Genomic DNA, 20,162 nt, shown 5'->3' on the forward strand with positions numbered 1-20,162 from the left:
GAAACTGCCCACCTGCTGAAAAACAACACATACTCTATTACATTGTTATGACAGACGATTGCAAATGAAGATGACATCAAATATGAAACCTAAATATGTTATAGCCTATATATAGGTGGTGGAGAACTTGAATGGACCTTTTCAACACATATTTGAATGGTGAGACGATAATCCTCACGCGTGTTATATTTAAATCTGCGCAATTCACAAAATGACAACACTGTAAAAGAGATAAATAGAGTTCAGTCGCCTACACCACAATGACAACCGATTCTCGTCATAAAAGTGCAATAAAAAATCTCAAAAAGTATGTACATTGTAGATTAGCATTGAACAATGCTACGCATTCGTTGGAGCCAAATACACGCGACCTGTTTGTTTGTTTGTTTGTTTATCTTTATCCTGCATTGCGGGAAAGCGGACTTGAGCGCTATGCATCGGTGTACGCCTTCCGACATACACCTGACCTACGCTGCAGCCGACAGCAATGTCTGTTTCCGGTTGTCTACTCTACTTATGACTTAAATTTGGTACTACCCATTACTCGAAAATCGATCACTAGGTAGAGGCAATTATCGTAAAGTTTCTTGCCCAGAGAAACAACAGCAAGTGCGAGTGGCTGGAGTCGAACATGCAGGCTCTCGACTGCGAGCCCAACGCGCTAACCACTCGGCCACAGCTGCCGACCTGTACGTTTCGCATGCAATTTAAGCTATGTTAGATGTGTGAGCTCATCACTGATACAATAGGCCTACTACCCTGGCATGTAGGTTGTACACGTGCAGATGCATGGCTAATACGGACACGTCATTATGATCATCGTCAGCGATTACAGTTGCATAAAAACGTAAACTACACTGCAGTAAAAAACTAAAGTAATTTTACAAGTTGTTTGCACGCACTTATGCCTACTAATAAAACAAGTTAAATAAACGCATTAGGTTGGTGGTGAGCTTGATAATTTCTTCGACTCAAAATATTCGGTCAAACTAGCAACGTTTTCTTTCGCCATGCAAGATTTTCTTTTGCTTGGTCTTGTGATTCCCAATGACAAGAAGTCGTCATTGTTGCTAATGTCACTGTAGCCAGTGCTTCCACTAGAATTTGACTTCCTACTTCGCATGGAAGACCTATCTCGACCGCTGCTTCTTATGGTTATTGCTGGAACTCGTGATGTCTTCAACATTTCATCAGGAACTTCTCTTTTTATCGCTTTTTTAGAATCTTGTGAAGGCATGCTTTCTTCTTTGTGCAAGGGTAGCACAGGTGGGTTGTTTGGCATGGAAGTTTCATTTTCAGGTGTTTTCCGAACATTTGTGACTGGGTGGATGTCAACTTCAGATGCGCTTGAAGCTTCGTACTCTTCGTCTTCCTCACTTATGGAGGAATCTGATTCTTTTGTGTCCTCCGGAAGCGGTTGTTGGAGGTTTTTATGGGAATCTTCACATTGGTCATGTCCAACCTCTTCTAGCCCTCTTTCGTGATCACTACTTTCATCAGAGTGTCCGTCTTCTGGAAGATCGTTATCTTGAACGGCGAAGTCTTTATTTCTAGCCTCTTGTGAACCGGTATCTTCAGAAACATTGTTTTTCCCGTCATCTGTTAAACTATCTTGGTGTTGTTCTGAACCTTCTTCATGAAAAGAAGTGTACTCTCCAACTATCAACGTGGGATCTGGGATGACATTTTTTGCGCTTATATCGTCGCTTTTAAGGGTGTTTATTAGTTCGAAGTGTTCTTCTTTGTCGCGGCTGTCATCCGTTTCAGCTTCAGATTTCAAGCAACTAGCATTATTTTCTTCAGAAGTAGGTTTCACATCGTGCGATTCGCTCTCCGCAGAGAATTCAACTTCTTTTTCTGTACTTGTTCCAGATGCTGGAGAATAGAAATATAAGTTTCAGTTAAGAAATGAGTTTTCTCTACATAACATTCTACGTAAGATGTTCTTTACAAACAGTGTATCAGGTCCCCGGAGTAAGCAACAGCTAAATATCATAACCATATAGAAATTTTCTTCCCAAACAATATGTGAGTTTGGCTGAGGGCAGGACGCTTTAAAAAAACATTAGGAAGGTGTTATTTCCTAAGAACATTCAGCTTATTTTCAATTAATGCAAAAATAATTTATCAATGATATTAGGATTAAAACGACTTTCTAATGCCGCAATAACAAAACACATGGAAAGACTTCAACGATATTGTTGTTGTAATCAGCCTCAACCGAAAATGTGTTGTGTTGTAGTCCAAGCCTCCCGCTCATATACCAGCCGTCAATGTGACGACGACACCCCTCGGCACAGTGGTGGCGAGGGCCCCGAGGGGTGATCGGAGCACAAAGTCTTCACATGCGAGTGATGTTTATCGCGATGGTATTAGAAACGTAGCACCTTTTCAACAGAACGAACTGAATCCAAAAAGAACAGAATACTGTAGTAACTGTAACCAAAGTGCCACCACTTCATCACCCGACAAACAGCAAAGGTCGACCGTCAAACAACCACAGAGCTTGATTACAAGTAGCCTAGAGCCCTGGACTGCTTAAAATCTCCGAGCACAACGCGGACCGAATGATGTGATGCGGTGCATTATGAGAAGGTACCGCAATATAACGCAAATGTACGTATACATTTCAATACTATAGCGGAAGAAGGTGAGGCTGATTACAACTATTGTTGCAGCAGACCACAGAACTGTGGGGCCAATGCCCTGGGCCAATGTTACAATATAAACTTTAAAACTTGGGAAGCAAAAGTATAAAACAATTCATTCTAACAACAATCTGACACAAGCACTTGAACGAAACTGCACTCCAAGCTAATTCAACTACAAAGCGAAAAACCAAAGCTCTACACAAAGATACTGCACATACAGCACTGCAAACTTGTTGACAACACAGCACTGATACCAACAGCCGAATATTCAAACTAGTCTTACGGAAATCAATTTATTATAAACTTTAATAGGCCTACACATCCATATGCGGTGTATAACGCACATAAGCAATGCAACAAAATAGCCAATAAAAATTCCTTCAAAATAATTTATCGGCAGAAAGATAGTAGTGGAAGAGCTAAAAGTGTAAGTTTTTCATTTAAATAAGGCTGTCAAAAGCGGTAAGTTAGGCCTACTTGGGCTATACGAAAGAACCAAGTCACAGTTAACCAAAAATCGTTACAGGAAAACGAGTCTGAATCTAAAGTCAACTGATACTGAAAACCAACTGTCGCGTTTGCATCTATTCGTTTCATCATAGTATGTGATAAGTCACTTTGAAGACCTACAATTCAAGAAGGTGCTGGAATTTTTGAGAACTGATCTCAAAAGCTGGAAGAGAACAGAGAAAGAAACGCTAACAGTACCTCTGCTCTCCCGAGGGATTTCAAATACTGCCGAACTTTTAAAGCTGTAGGATAGGAGTATAGGACTTGGTAGCTATCTGAGATGTCATTGTTAGCGTCCATGCAAAAGACAATCATTTTTATGATAACGTTTTGTGAGAAATTTGTTTTGAAATTAGTAACTTGCTTCATTTAGGCGCTTGAATGAAACCGCGGAGTGAATATACCGCCAACCTGAGGTGGTAAAAAGATAAAGACGTGATCCCAAAGGCTCGGACAAAAACAAGCAAAAATTTCATGAAATAAAAACGAGGAAGCCTATAACTATTGTCGAACAACGTCGCTGAAAAGATTCCATGCAACTGCAACAGTGCTATTCTACCGCATGATAGCAATTTTGTATCTATCCCTGAAGGTTCGTTTATTACATTAGATCTAATAGTCGATACGGTAAAGACTTTATGGACTTTCCGTCTTTGTTGGCAAGCGTGTATGTTTTGTTGGAAAGGTGAAAGATTCGCCAATTCACTGTAAATGTGAGCAGTTGCAGTGATAAGGACTTTTAATTAACCTAACTACGACAGTGACTAAAACCGCAATACATTATATATCCGGAACGCACTACCAACTACAATTGAACGACCGATTGATTTCACAGAATCAAATAACAAGAACCACTGCAATTTGGTAAAGGTTTCCGTGATGTAACGAAGCTTTCATGCAAAAGGAGAGCTTATTTCAATGAAAATAAGCTACATACACACAACACGATCCGCTGTTCCAAAACCTTGCAAGCATGTAGTTGGACCATGCTGACAATAATCGACGTTAAAGCATGCATGTCAATTTATCACGGCCTTCAAGGTGGACTTACCTGAGTATCTGTGAAAATAATACACTTATAAATACCGTAGATACCAAGTTAGATATGCAAAGTTATTCAGATGTTCGTCGGCTACTGTGAGAGAGATACCGTACGGGGAAGATCAAGTAACACTAACTTGCTACCCTCTTCTTTTCTAAAATACTTATGCACCATCTAAGAACCATCAACAAGTCATTAATATTAAAAAGAAATTTAGTGCTGAAAATTTAAGTGACTTAAAGCTTACAAAACGAGACAAGCGACATTTCAGAGATAAAGCCATTGGTATTGACCGAGTGGTATTGACGACCCAACTAACAGAGACACCCCTTTTAGTAAACTTACTGGTATCGCTTTCTGAACTGTCAACCCTCTGTTTGACTTCAGGTACCGAATCCACGGCTGGTATATCCTCAGACTGGCTTGGTGTGGCGCTGACGTCAATGATCGGCTTCGGAGAGATATTCCGTCGTTGAAAACAAAAATAAAATGAAGACGCGGGAAACTGAGTCAGCAGATCCATTTTGACAAGCTGGGGACATTCGTTTGGTTCCAAGGGATGCGCAACGTTGTTTACTACCACATGAAGGCAGTAGTTCTGTAAAAAGTCAATAAAAATTTATGACTTAGAGTTAAAATATCATTCCTGCCGAGCTTCCGGTACCACTTCCACACTGTCCAAACGATAGAAACTAAAATAAAGGTTCAGCAAATGTTTCGAAAACTACTGTAAACTGTTATCTTTGCTAAAGTTCAGAAATATTTCAGTGCTAAAATTCAGTCGTATCACATGAAATAGTGTCGGATTTTTACACGTTCCAGTGTTCAGGACAAAAGTAAAGAAGTCAAGAAAAGAGCGTTCTCGAATACGAAAGATCGCAGTATCAATCCCGTACGTGAGAAACCGACAGAGCCAAACACAAAGGTAAACCAAACAAATCGGCATCACCTGGTCTTGCTTTATATTTTTCGTTACGCACGAGACCAGCGGCCTCACTTTAGTTGTGTTTGCCTTCTCCCGACACAACCATCTTTTCTAACCGCACCATTGCAGGCAAAGTAAAAAGCCTGTGCACAACCAACTGCAAGCTAACCTCAGGTAAAGAAACTTTAAACTTCTTGGCAATCATCTGACAGAGGTTTCGAGAGGTCATAGCTGGAGGCACGTGAAGAGTTTTGTGCATTACAATTTCTTGGTCCGCGTCTTTAGTTTGTGGATTGCTTGGGTTCGGCTCGGACGGTGATATGCCAACTTTTAAAAATCCCTGAAATAACATACATTCGTTTATAAACACGAGCCATTCCATAGTTCTGGATTTTGCTAGAAAAGGCTTTCAAAGTTAAATCAGTTTCAAATTAAATCCCAGAGCAAATATTGCAGAAAGATATGTAGTTGTGGATTTTATTAATTATATAGTAGAAAAAAATTTAAAGGCATTCGCCATTTACTTTCACAAACAGCTTGGTTTATCAATGCAGGTGTGAAATTAACACTACACCCTTAGCATGATGTCTTCACGCACTGGTGGTTTTCATACATCTTTTCAACAACAAAAATGAAATGAAATTAACCAAAATCTTTTTTACGGATTTGTACATGGCGGCAAGTCGTTAAAACTTGGCTTACTTGCAAGTCGGAAATGTTTGGCAAGGCCGCTTCTTTCCGCTTGATGCTGACAACGACCTGGATGGCGCTTATTAGTGTTGTGAGGTAGTACCCACCCTCACCAAGGAGTAAAGAGGGGTCGAGCAAACCTATGAACAAGTTATTTTCTTACACTTTTATTGTAATATCTGTTGTTGGACATAAGAACATTATTGAAGCATGAAAAAGTAATTCTTTGCTTGTCACAAAATTCTACTTGTTCATTCATTCTTGGTTTAGTCGGTGTCAAATCCGCACCTCAACATTTGTGTGATTGGAGGCTCACCAGTCACAATGAGGCAAACGCGGCAAGACTTGTGACAACTTAGTCGGTCAGCCATCGATCACGTAAAAGTGCAACGTATAAGCTAGGATCTTCTCATAAATGAATGATCAACATCATCTTGTCGAAAAAAAGAATAAGATTTCCTGATGCTCGGGCCGAAAGCAAACTTATCTGACAAGAAACATCCCATGGGCCAACTACAATGTTGGTTCAAACATTGCTTTAACACAAACGTTTTCCATACTGAAGCTAACTTCCGATCAGGAACATTGTTTTTCCGACTTACCATCAATGTACTGGGTTTCTATGTCAGCTGCAATGAAGTCACATTGCACTATGGCGTACACCAACAAAGGTAGAAAGTCATCAGCGCCGATCTTACGAGCGCTGTGATCATCTGTGTTGAGGTCTTTAGCTGCAAGAAAACAAAAAATATTTTGAGCAACAGACACCAATACGTCCCAGAGAGCAAATTGATGGTTGATTTGCTGTCTGGATACATATATCATCTTCTGCAAGTTTAGTTTGTTCACATGTTTCGTGGTTGACTTTCCCGTGTCTTACAGGTAATCAACCGATATTTGTTTTATTTTTACATCATTTCAACGTCTGGTAACGTTAAAACGATGATGAGTTAAACAAAACAGCTTTTGCTGGCTGGGTAAGAACGATTCCTCTTACATTGGATGTCGGGAAACGGAAACGTGTCGACCAAACTGCCAAACAAACATATGAGATCATAAAATCAAACAGAATATACTAGTAGTAGTAGTCCAATTTTAATCCGTTGATGTCCCCGTTACAGAGGGTGGCCGGATTCACCTCCAAGTGCCGCAATCGCCTTCACACCCTGTCTCCACATCGATCTGTCTAACGCGTCCTCTCTTGTCAACCCCACCTTGCTGCTTTCCTTCTCAACTTGCCTTTTTCCACGTTTTCTTGGGTGTTCTTTGTTTTCTACTACCCTCTACACTTGCAACTGCAGCGCTCTACTTGCTACACTTGCAACTGCAGCGCTCTTCTCAAAACATCATCTTCATCCCTTCTCAAAACATGCCCATACCACCTCACTCCATTCGCTTTCGCCAACTTATCCACATTCTCATTCAACCCAAGCAAGTTCATCAGTTATTCGGTATTCCTTTTGTCCATCAGCTTCACACCACGCATTGCTCTCACAATCGCTTTCTTAGTTCTTCTTAAAATCGCCAATTCGTTTTCCCGTAAGCACCATGTCTCACTTCCGTACAGCATTGCAGATCTCACACAACTAATAAAAATCCTTCCTCTCATTTTCAACGGAAATTTTCTACCACATAACAGCTTTCGACACTCTTTGAATTTCACCCAACTAAGCCTTACTCTTGCAGTCACTGCCGCTTCACAACCACCACTGGCATTCAATCTATCTCCTAGATAGCAAAAGGCATTCATTGATTCAACTTCGTCATTCAGCTTTTCAACAGCACCAATCATTCCTTCTTTAATCTTCTTGCATCTTTCACATTCAAAACCATCTCCGGAAATGCATATCACTCTTTTCATCTTTGCACATCTTCCACGCACCCACTTCCTGCATTTCGTACATATAACAGAACTTACCATCACTCCTCTTCCACATACGCCACATGGGTTAATTTTGCTCATTGTAATTTCCCCTTCCGTTCCACTTATTCAATCTGTCTTTTAATGTTGACACGCATACCTTTACATTGAAGGGACTCCTTCCACTTCTCAAATTTATCTCTCAGACTTTCCATTGTATCACGCAACAAAACCAAATCATCCGCGTACAGTATCTCCATCAATGAATCTTCTCTTATGACTTTAGGGTAGAGCTGGATGGCATTTTATAAAAGTAAAATAAATCACTTAACGTCACGTATCAGCAATGCAACTCTTAAAAATTTCACATGCGTTACATGTAAGTTACATTATATTTTATCGGCAATTCGATAATGTAATGAATCAATAATAACACTTGCTCAATCTGAAATTAATAACATCTTAGTTTTTAGAAGTGTTTTTATGTGTTGTGAAACCAGTTGCTTGCTATCGAAACACGTTTCTTAATTGCTTGAAATACTTCCAAGCTAATGGTATGATAACAAAAAAGTCATACTTACTGCTTTGATATATTTTGGTTACGGCTGCAAGTAGCTCTTTTAGTTTGAAGTACGGTGAATATGTCCTCTGCAATTGAACAAAATGTCCTTTGATTACTTCCAATGCCGCAGGATCAGGAGGAATTAAACTGTTCCTAATTCCAAGCTCCTTCAGAGTTTTCTTTTTCGCCATCTAAAACAAAAATAATTTTCTGTTAAATATCCGATTTTTTCGTAATACAAAATTACAAGTTTACATAACAATTTAACACTACAGAAGAATATGGATTAAATTTTCAAAACACTTTTAACTTGACAGAAGAACATTGAAACAACATTGAACTCTATCTCACAGGAGATCTGTAGGTCAAATAGTTATTGATGATACAAGTTGTTTATAATATGTTGGATGTTTCAAAAACAGGCTATCGTTAATAAGCATATTTTTTTTTCAGCGGGATGCACTTTTTAAATATGGAACAGAAAACAAAACTGGTAGAATTTTAACAACTCAACTTTGCATAAATCAATCAGTGAGGAAACAGCATAGAATATAGATTACGTTGTCGTGTATGTTCTGTGAAAAGAATATCAACTCACGCTTATAGCTTCTTGCATAATGGCAAGCCGACCAGACTTGCTGTAATCCACAACAAGGCAACGATAGACCATGTCGTGCAGAGGGTAGAGCACCAACCGGTCCAGAGCATCATCCACAGCTCCTTCTAACAAAACAAATGACAACAACCTTTAAGAAACGCTGACGAAGACTTTCAAAAAGTTTTAGACGCCTACACACTCTGCCCACTCTAGAGCCACCTCCGCACTGCTACCACGCAGTTGGCTGAGCGTGAAACATGTTAAAGAGAACGAAGCGTGAGCGGCATGTTGTCATCATAGTCGACTGTTTTAAAAATTTGAACAAGCAAGTTTCTAATCGCAAAACGGCCAAGTAATGATAACAATCGATTCCTTCAAGGCTAAAATATTTTTTTGTAATCGTAAAATAGGCAAGTAATCGTAACCGTTTGCATTGCAATTGTAGCCTAATCACCAAAGTTTGTAATCATAATTTAATCGAGTGTTGTAAAATTTGAAGAAATCGTAAGTAAAATCGTAAAATGTACAAGTTATGGCAACTTTAACGTTTCAAGTAATTTTATCGTAATCGTAGAATAGGTGAGTGATCGTTATCGATTGCATTAATCACAGCCCATGATTGGCGGTTTGCTGGTGTTGCATCCGTACAAAATTGTTCAACTTGATATCTTATTCCGGTCTCTAAACACGTCTTGACGTTTGCGTTTTGTCGCTTCTAATTCTCTTAAACCTCTGCTATTGTTGGCATGCATTGTTTTCACTGTGACGGTCAGAAACAAAATAAACTAAACTGAACTATTCAACCGAGAGTTAAGGATACAAGGAAATCAACAATGAATGCCTGTCAATAATTTTACTTTGCTCTGCCATGATGAAAAATTGATAATACTGTATTGTTTTGATAAATTGATAGTATTGCTTAGCAAGCCAAATTCTATCGATTTCTTTTTTAAGAATCTTGTTTCAAAAATAGCTTTACTTTGCTCTGCGATGGTTATGAATTGATGACATTTTTTTAAAGAAGGTGACTTTTTTTTTAACTGCAAGCATAGCTAAATAAAAAGCGTGCTACAGATGAGCTACACTTGTTCAAGGTTCACCGTAAGTCGTAAGCAGAAAGTATTTCAAAACTGGTTTTAAACTGAATGCAGTTAAATCACACAGTTTTTTTTGTGCAAGTACTTCAACAAAATTTTGGTAGCTTATAGATTACTGTGACAATTACTAACCCGTGTGCAACACCAAGAATTTTCTACAAACGACCTTTAAGAGGTTTCGGTTTAAACAGAAAAAAATTCCGCAAGATCATCGGAAAGTCCATGGACAGTCCTATATAGTTTTTTTTTTTTAGAATAACGTTTTACGCAATTTTGAAGTAACATTATGTTACAAGAAACTATGGCAAATACAACAAAAAGCAAGTTGAATATTGTATTCTTTTACATAGCCTACGTTATAGAGTCAACGCGGCAAGCACGCATAGTGTCTGCATAACATAGCACTATGCTGCCCTATCAACCCCGGTGCCATTTGCTTTTCTCAGCATTGACAATAGATGACCAAAGTTTGCAAATCTTACATAAATACCGGTGTGAAAGATCAATTGCTAAACAACATGCTCATGCTTTAATGGAAACTCACGGGCCTACCAAATGCCTTAATCGGCCAACAAAAAAAAAGTTTTTTCAACGAAACAACCATGCCTGCACATCAGCCTTTTTTACTCTGCAACGTCTGTAGACGTTGAATCGATGTCAAAAATGACTGATGTGCTGACTGGAAAGCAATGACACAAAAAGAAAGCCTTCAACTTACCTACGTCTACAATAGAACTTTTGTTGATTATTTTTTGAATTCTTTTCGCCAGTCCAATGTGAGGATTAGATATTAAGTAAACCTTTATGTCAGTGAGAAAACTCCGAATATCGTGTAGCAACACAAGAGGACGCTTTTCTTTGTTTTTTCTGTTGAATATTATACATCATCGTTACTGTATTTACGTTAAAGAATATAATTTAAAAAAAAAAACGTCAATAGTAAAGCTTAATGCAATATCACTTGAACTGTCTTACTCTATACATCATCAACAATTTTACTAAACAAGAAATTAAAAAGGAAGGTTGTTGAAAGGATAATTTGGGCCCAGTACGAATGAGATGCTTGAGGCCAAATCAAGGCAGTTTTAAGAAAAACGCACCACGTTTTAACAATACGTGGATGTTTCTTCAAGTTTTCGGGTCCATTGAGGAGGTTAAGGGCCCCTAAACTTATCCTGGGCAGGGTCCAAGAGTAACCCTAGATCTCCCTGTCAACCCTACTGTCAAAATGTCTTCGGGAAAATGAGCATCTTACAAGGTTTGTTCTAGAAATTGAGTGACTGCGTATCCAAGTGCGTTATTGACGTTCGTTCCCAGCTTCTGCAAGTAAGCTCGAACTTTGGAACTTTGTGTGCGACGTAACTTTGGTGCTGGAGGAAGCAGAGAGGACAGGACGACAAAGCCGTCTTTTTGTGAGGGACCTGGCGAAAAGATTGCGTTTTTAAATGCACTGATACACCAACAGAGTTTACACAATGATTTCTAGCCATGACATACCAAAAACTACTAAATAGATCTTACAAAAAATATGGAAAAGATTTTACAACAAGTTGTTTTAACACTAAACTTTTTCCATGTCAAATAGAAATACCAAAGCTGCATAATCACAAAAGCGTATTCCATCTGTACCATTCTTAATAGAACAATTTTCTCACTTATTATGGCTGGTTTCAAAGTGGGCTTGGCGTCTGTAATAGTATTCGGAGGGGCGTCTGAAAAGATGACAATTTCGTCACAATTTCGTCACACAACTACAATTAATATCACAAGCAAAAGATCTGAGCATTAACTGCACTCACATAAAAGAGTTATGGCACAGAGAGTAAAACATGCAATGAATATACACAAACAAATATTTCAGTATCAAGAAAAGACTTAAATTCAATCCGTGTGTGGCATACACCGTTCAATATTCTACTCCAGGGCTTCCCAAACTGTGGGTCGCGACCCAGGGTCGCAAATCGTAATTTTAGGATCGCCAGACAAATTAAAAGTGAGCTTACAGTGGGTAGTTCACATGGTATACTGCCCAACAAGGGGTCACATAGAAAATCATTTTCTGAAATGGTGTAGCACAATAAAAATAAGTTTGAGAAGCCCTGCCACGTTACAAGCACAGCACAAACATCTACCAGAGCTTTCCGAGCTCGAAACATCGGCATCATTGGGCGTGCTGTACATGCTTTCGTCTTCATCTTCCATACCAAAGCTTGTGGTTTGCTGAGACGGGGTACATGAACGGGAATCGGTATTTATAGGCTTCACGCGTCTCTATAAACATATTTTTGTAATTTGCTACTAAAAACGGCTCAGCGAAACATGTCACAAAGCAGAGCTAAATAAATCTTAACAAGCGATAGAATCTGAAAACTTCGTGACAAAAAAGCATTGGCAATATCAAGGCTATGTAGGCATACAGCATGTCACTCAAGTCAGTGACGTAGTCAGCATGAATTCTTGACACGATTTCAGCTAAAGTCCATCAGAAACCTAAAACACGCAACACACAGTGAAGCTGCCTTGTGCAATGCATACGAGCAGTAACAGAGTAATACAGGTCTCTTGCACGACTCCCACTTTTCTTATCAATAAATTAATTTTCTCAACCACCATCAACAAGAATTTAAATGTAAACCAGCAGATTCCAGTCCAACGAGCAAAATAACTGTTTAATTCAACGTCTGCAGACGTTGAGTCAATGTAACAGGGACAAATTTTGCTACCCAGGAAGCATGGGTTCTATCTAAGGGGGGGGGGGGGGTGAGGGGGTTGATCACCCCCCTACTCATTGGAGTGGTTGGAATGACTAAGACGAGTTGAAAGTTGTTGTTGAAATGACTATGACGATTTTAGCCCACTGTCCAAAAGTCACCCCTCCGAATTTTAAAAGTGAATAGAGCCCCTGCAAGATAGTCTTTTGACAGCAGGACGTAGTGGTTCAGAAGAAAGCTCAAAGAAGATTGACGATGGACTCATGGCGCCCTCTCGCATCGCTTCTTCACAAAAGTAGTGGTGTTCTCAAGAAAGAAATTGTTCATATAAATAAAAATTAAAAAATTATAAACGGCTTCAAGAGCCATTTCAAAACGAAATCAATGTCTGATTTATTCATATTCATCGTTTGTCACTCAGTCAGACGCAAAAAAACGAAACTTGGTTATTTGTAGCTGGAGAACTTGTTGCTGCTCATTAAAAGCCGTTTTGTTTTTAAACTTCAACTCTCATAATTTATTTTAAGTTTACGTATATTTGACGTCAAAATTACCTGCACTTTAGGATTTCTGGTGAGTACTTCAACTTCTTGACAAGGACTGTCAACATCTGACGAACTTGCAACATCGGATTGTTTATGCTTGAGCGTGAATTCACGCATGAGAGCATTTGCCTTTCTTGTGCCAGTCCATCGTAGCGTTTTGTTACGTTTTAACGGTCCAGAAGGAGCTATGTGCTTATTTTTGGCATTTGCTAGTTCCTCGGTTTTCGCTGCAGAGTTATCTCCACCCTCGGTCATTACTACTTCCGTGATGACGTCAGCCATCGTCATTGCTTCTGGGTCAGATGGCGGGTTTTCAGTGGAGATTTGCGAATCAATGGAAGTCGTAGAACCAAAAGCTTTAGTTGGGTCTGATGTAGAAACGTCGGCTAATGGAGGTGTGACCTTTGCAGGAGACTTGTCCTGATTGGTGGAATTGGAACCTGTCGGAGTGTGAGATGTATCCTTGCGTTGGTCGTCAATTGTGGTTTCATTTGACCTGTTTCTTTTTCTTGGAACTGGAACTGGGTGAACTACTTGTGTTGCATTCTGTTCATTCACAATCGAGATCTCAATATTTTCAGCTAGGATACGAGAATTTCTCGGCGATTTTATTGGAGGAATTTTGTGACTTTTCTTTATGGAAGACACAGTTTGATTCTCAACAACACCTTTTGTGTGATTTTCTTCTTGGGAGGGTGGTGAATGTTTCTGGTCTGGAGGATTTTTCGCAGGAGTACCACTTGTGTCATTTTCGTTAATTTCATGCAAACTTGCTTGGGAAGATTTCCTTGACGAAGATGTGGACTCTTCATGGAAGGATAAAGAGTCTGAATGGGAATGTCGACGAGCAGCCGCTGCAACATAAAACATTTTGAATTAATGGTGGAGTGCTCTTGCTCATACAACCAATGGCAAACATGGCTGTATGAGCAATGAGCATACAATGAAATGTCACTTTTTGGAGCAGTATTGCAAGGTTTTACATCCCATGGTGTTGAAAAAGTAACACAAGCACCACAACACCTCATTATCAACGAAGAGCATCTACTGCACGTAACACTTACCGGAAATTTTTGAAAATATTCCATGAGGTCGATTAACATTCTTCTTCTTTGAGGGTTTGCCACCGCGTTCTTTCCGGTGTCTTCCTTCATCTTCCTCTGCATGCTTACTTCTGCCGTTCAGCTGATCCAAAGGAATGAGAGTATGACGTTTGACCTGCCTCATATTGATTGTAATAGAAACTTAAATAGAAATATTGATTATTGCATTAATCACACCGTTATTTGAATTTGAATAATTTTCATTATAGCCTACAAATAAGTGAGTAATTCGTGTTGTAAATGGTATAGCTGCACTTCAGTAAACAATTTGCCATGCAAACAGTTGCAAAGTCAAAATTACTTGTGTGTCACCCAGTATCATACGCTTGCCTAACCTGTGTCTCATAGAAAGACGACTTTACTTTTAAAATTACATATTATCTTTTTTCAATAAGTTATGAGATGACCAATAAAGAGTTTGTATGGATTGTTTTGAAAACGAGCTGAATTAAAATAACCTTTGCATAACAGTCTGAAAGTGTTATATGAGGCAGTAGCGTAGCCAGGAATTTTGAAAGGGGGGTTTTGACGACCCAGCGGTGGGGGTCTGGGGGGCCTCCTCCCGTAAATTTTGAAAATTTGCTTTGAATTTGGTGCATTCTGAGAGCATTTTCAACAAAAATTTGGGTATGAACATTCTTGTAAAATGATGCTGTCCGGTGGCATAGCAAAAGGATAAGATTCTTCGACATTTTTCGGAAATAAAGCTAAGTCTCTATGTTTTCTTGTTGCTAGTTCCTGGCTGAGATGTTTGAATGTTTGGTATTGGCAAAACTCGCTCTTTTAATGCAATTTTGTTTAAAATTAGGCAATTTTTTTTTTGACTGAAAGCATCATTCTCAATATAGTGACGTCACACGCGTGCCAAAGGGGAGGGGGGTTGTAACCTCCAACCCCCCCTTGGCTACGCCACTGATATGAGGTGTTCTACTGGGTTCTACTGTTCTACTGAAAAAGTCAGTCGTGTCTGATTGACGAAACGTCGGAATAAAAGGATATTGTCACTGTATACATCTGGTGATAGTTTAGCTTAATTTGCACCAGTACAACACCCCATATTATTTAATTAAATGCCTGGTGAACAGCCTCATTCCATTTTCAGTGTGAAACTGTAATATAAATAGTTGTAAGCCAAGCGACGCAAAAAGTTTCGGTACATAACGGTATAAGGAGTCACTTTAAAATTGTATAAATAAAACTTGGGGTGTGAGTTTTTTGATGTAGTTTTACAAAACAAATCAAAAATAACCTCTTCAAATGTCACGTGACTCTCCTGGAGAGTGAAAGTAATTTTGCGGATTGCGGTATATCTGTTGTAAACGAGCTTCATAAAACGTGCACAAAAATGAACTCCAGCTTTTCAATTTTAACGTACACGATACCACGTTTAAATCTTTTTTACATAACATGCATAGCACGTCGTTATATTAACGTCTGTGAGTGTTTGGAAAATTTGATCTGGCTTGCAAAGCGATCACACCCCAGGAGAGTGTCAAAATGGCTTGATGCACCACATAGATTGACAAGCATCATGATGATACTTGAACAGCCCAAAAGCCGATGTGAACCAATTAATATAGTAAATAGATATACATAATGTACAACTGTGAATAATTGTAACAGCCTACAGTCTATGGAAATTGCATGAGTTGTGTTTTATCACAATATCGTGGATTGCGTTGTCATTACTGGTAGCTACGTTTAGTTTACGGAAACACCCGGTTAAGTTAATTCTCCCAATATGTCACTGTTAACATTCTCTCAATACGGTGGGTGTGGCTTTCAAGCATTGCACAATAACACTAACCCTGCTCTTTCGGAGCCCTGGAATCGAACAGATAATTGTTGAAAGCCTGTTTGACAATCTACCTGTTCGTGGCAAAACATCTCACAGAATTTTGTGTATAATTTGCATTTGTATCAATCAAATGCTTTTTTTATCAATTTTCAACCGACGTCCCAACAGAAACTGCAATGTGTTTGGCACACGTCGGCGCTTTCAAACAACCTCTACTTCACATCACGCTAACTGCAGACGACAGTGACAACTCTTTTCATGACGTGATTCGGGCCTACGTAAGCAAAAACAACAGCGGATGACACAAGGCTCGGATAACGTCACGGATGTTTAAGTAGCATAATCATATTGATTGCAAATTTGATTGTGGTTTCAAGAAGCTGCCATATACAAAAAAAGCAGAACCCTTTTTTGTAACAGCACATGTACCAAGCGATTTTGGCTAATGTATACTATGTTTTATCATCCTTATGCAAAGACGCCATTACCAAAATAAAGAATTTAATTCCATATGAGGAAAAGAAATATTTTATCTTTTATTCACAAACAGTTTACAGCAAGTGCATATAAAAATCACAGTTTGGTAAATGCGGTAACGCAATAACACAACCAAGCAGAACAAATTTAAAACCACAAACCAAATCGCAGTACCACAGTTTATAGATTCTATAGAAGGAAATGACTACGTGATGTCACATTTCCGTTGCGATGAGATAAAAGAAAACAATTTTGATAGTTAATAGTACACTCTTATACTAAGCTTCAAATGTGCGTTGTAGCACTTTGTTGTTTACACTTGTTGAAGGTAATTTAAGTGTTGTTGAAGGTAAGTTAGCTTTCATTTTCAATTTTTACTGTGCATCTGCGTAATGGATACAAGCACTCGTTTAGTCTTAATCCTCGAACAAGTCTGTTACGACTGACTTCTCTTCCTGACTAAGTTTTGGCTTTGAATATTCGGTTTAGTCCGATTGTGAACCTTTTCCCGTCTCGTTTACCTCTTGGCAACTTCCAAACGATTAGTTTTTTCTCACCAGAAAGTTTCGAATTAAAAAATGAGCATTTATGCTTTAGTAAATCTATTCCCAGATGGTGCACTTAGCTCCAGAGGAAAACACGTACTACAGTCTACATGCAACACAACACGAGTATAGCCATAGTTAAAATCAAGAATTTACTGTCGTGATGAGATAGATTACACAATATAAACACTTGAAAAAGAATAAGATTCGATGTCCAAATAGGTTTAGCAGTTTGCGTATAGTATTACTTTAGCAGTTTGTATTTAAGTTTTTGATGTCTTGCTATAAAACCGCAATTCACTAGCTTGACCACGCTTCACATATTACCTGCTTCGGTGTCGCATCTTTGTAGACCATGCTGTAGACTGGATTGTAAAAAAACAATGGCTTCGCATACTTTTTTCCAAAGTCATCCATAGTATTTTCACTCTCCGTTGACAACATAGAACTTGATCTAATTATATCAATCTCAGCGGTTACGATTTATGGTTATTTTAAACACATAAAACATCTGCATACGTTGAGCCATCTGCACCGTATAGTAATGTTGAAAACATATTTAAACTGCTCGATGGTTTGCTCAAAATAGCAGGCTGGCTACTGATTTCTCATCACAAACTTGCTCGTATAAGGTCTCGTTGCAATGCAATAACAGAGCTGTGTATAATAAGCACAAAGAATGAAAGATACCCGCTGCTATTGCCAGACTATGGATGAATCACGTATTGTTTAGTAACTTCCTTTATATACTGAATTGTGCAACAGCATTAAGTTGAGTGGCAGCTTAACCACACAACAAAAAAGCTGCAGAAGAGAGCATTCCGTCTTTTTATAGACAGCTTGACTCGTATGGTGGTGACTTCAAACTACAAGACACCAAACAATACACTGAAGTGAGAGGCGTGAAATAAAGTCAATCACTATCCATGACTGTTCGTAATAAGCAAAAAGTTTCGATTTTTAAACTCTTAAAAAGTTGAACGAAGATAAAACATGCAAATTTTTATCATTTAGTTGCGAAAAGTCATTTTTAAAATTGTTTTTGCACCAAATGCAAATTTTTTTGTTGGTGAGGCAGACAAAAACTGCTGTACTCTGTGTAACCATTCTTCACCCCAATCTGTACCTTCCATTGTCTTTGAAGTTTTGATTATCTTCCCAATGAGTTGCTAGATCTTCTAAAGTTGAACCGACTTCACTTCCGAAGTTGTCAAGTAACTAAAAGTAACATGTTAAATTTTATTTACGATGCATCTATTCGTTCCTTCCAAGACAGTAAATCAACTGTTTTTCAAATTGATTTAGCGTCTGCAGACGTTGAATCAATGTATAAAATGGTCGATTTACCGTCTAGGTTGATCTATATCTGAATATCATACACACAACCTACAAAATAATGTATAAGCTTTTCTGCTGCCTTTTTTCTGCCATACACAAAGAATAATTTTGAAGTCACTTAAACAAGCTTGCCATACGTCGTCATAAGTATACTGGAGGCTTCAAATAAATCCCTTCCCTCGAGAATGTATAGTTAGCATTGTATAGTCTCATTCTTTCTGTGTAGAATGAGAACGCAAGTCTCACAAGAATATGTAAACGATACTGGCACACGAAATAAAACACTTAAAGTACTGTGGCAACACATCTTCAGAAATCGGAATAAACAGCTTTTGTAAAACACTCAATAAATGCAAAATTATACTCATAGCGTACATTAATTCAAGTATATCTATAGATGCAGTACGCAGCACTTTGTCTTCAGAGTACATTTAATCTTAAGTTGTTTGGCAAGTTGTATAACTTATTAAATACAGAGCATAACAATTTTTTCAGAACTTAGCAAGCACACTGGAAGCAAATAAGTTCTTACTGAATAATATCCGCCTGAGCCTTCACTCTTCTGATCCATTCTTACAAATGAGGCTGGTAAGCAGTTTCAAAACTTTCAGACATCCATCAATCGTTCTATTTATAACTCCTGCATGAATGCGTATAAATTGATGAAGTGTCAGTCAAGCTGCCAATGTAAAGACAAGAAAACGCTAGATTTTACGTCTTTTTTAACAAGCAAGCTGGCAGATCTTTCTCTGACTGAAAACGAAAGCCTCAAGTGCTGTTCTGTATTCAAAGGAGTAGGTTTTACAAACGCTTATCTGTTAAACAAGTAAAATCAGCCTACATCCGCAAAAAATAAATTCACACTAAACTGCTACTCTATCAACGAAAGAAGGATAAGCGCAAAGCGCATGCATAGATGAAAGCAGGTTGTCCACAGGAAATGTGACATGACACCATCGCTCAAGTGAATTCTGCCATGCTAGACATCATTCAGACTTTTATGAAAATTGTTTATGCACAAGCACAACACGTCAAAATTATGCGCTTGCGAGCTAAAAACGCAAAGAAAATTTTGGAGCACGAATGAATTTAATCATCACCCTTTCTTACCTTAAAGTTAACAGATAATGTACATCAAGATAGTATTTAAAAAAATACAATCTGAAATCAGGTGCTGTATAATTAAAAATGTCGCAACCTCACTCCAAGTTTCATAAAAGACCTGATAATGATAGAAACGTCGCCATAGAAAGATGTACGCACATGCTTCTTGATGAAACATTACTTTTGAGTTTCTTTTTCCATCACATCTGTCTGCATAAAACGGAAGTTACAGATTTAGGGCATTTAATTCCACAGTTCAAACAGTGTCTTGCTGAATTTCCAGAAAAACTGTAGATATAAAAACACAGCAGCTTGAGATTGTTTACTAAAGATAAATAAGTTGTTTAAAATTACAGTATCAACAAAGCAATTGACAAATGTAGAACAAGTATCGTGGTTTTCGAAAATAAACATCGTAGAATTTTTGTTCAAGCTAGTCCCAGACATCAAAATCGGTCATTTTTACGTTGATTCAGCGTCTGCAGACGTTAAATCAATGTAAAAATGACAGATTTTGTCGACTGGGGTGTCTTAAAGCCAATTCAATTGAATTACTGTAATCTGGTAGATTTAGAAGCTGACAAATGTAACTTCTGCATTTTACT

General features: G+C 38.4%; 1 protein-coding gene across 1 annotated transcript; it reads right to left on the reverse strand.

Annotated features, from left to right (window-relative positions):
* Positions 1-171: 171 nt before the first annotated feature.
* LOC145783977 (uncharacterized) lies at positions 172-19,024 on the reverse strand. The gene is made up of 17 exons (XM_082595738.1): positions 18,986-19,024; positions 18,242-18,333; positions 17,443-17,569; positions 14,257-14,410; positions 13,202-14,046; positions 12,069-12,207; positions 11,592-11,648; positions 11,192-11,357; positions 10,655-10,803; positions 8,840-8,964; positions 8,261-8,432; positions 6,421-6,549; positions 5,831-5,958; positions 5,298-5,468; positions 4,549-4,801; positions 688-1,875; positions 172-371 (listed from the first exon to the last, which is right to left on the reverse strand). Exons 1-16 carry the CDS (start codon positions 19,022-19,024, stop codon positions 938-940), a joined length of 3,684 nt encoding a protein of 1,227 aa, XP_082451864.1. The 3' UTR covers positions 172-371; positions 688-937.
* Between the last annotated feature and the right edge of the window lie 1,138 nt (positions 19,025-20,162).

Source organism: Aplidium turbinatum, chromosome 15 (genome assembly GCF_918807975.1).
Source record: "Aplidium turbinatum chromosome 15, kaAplTurb1.1, whole genome shotgun sequence".
Lineage (NCBI taxonomy): Eukaryota > Metazoa > Chordata > Ascidiacea > Aplousobranchia > Polyclinidae > Aplidium > Aplidium turbinatum.

Coding starts and splice junctions, on each gene's coding strand:
- LOC145783977 (XM_082595738.1), bottom strand. CDS start 19,024: ATGGATCAGAAGAGTGAAGGCTCAGGCGGATATTATTCA. Junction 14,047..14,256: donor AATATTTTCAAAAATTTCCG/GTAAGTGTTACG, acceptor TTTATGTTGCAG/CGGCTGCTCGTCGACATTCC. Junction 12,208..13,201: donor CCAGAAATCCTAAAGTGCAG/GTAATTTTGACG, acceptor ATATGTTTATAG/AGACGCGTGAAGCCTATAAA.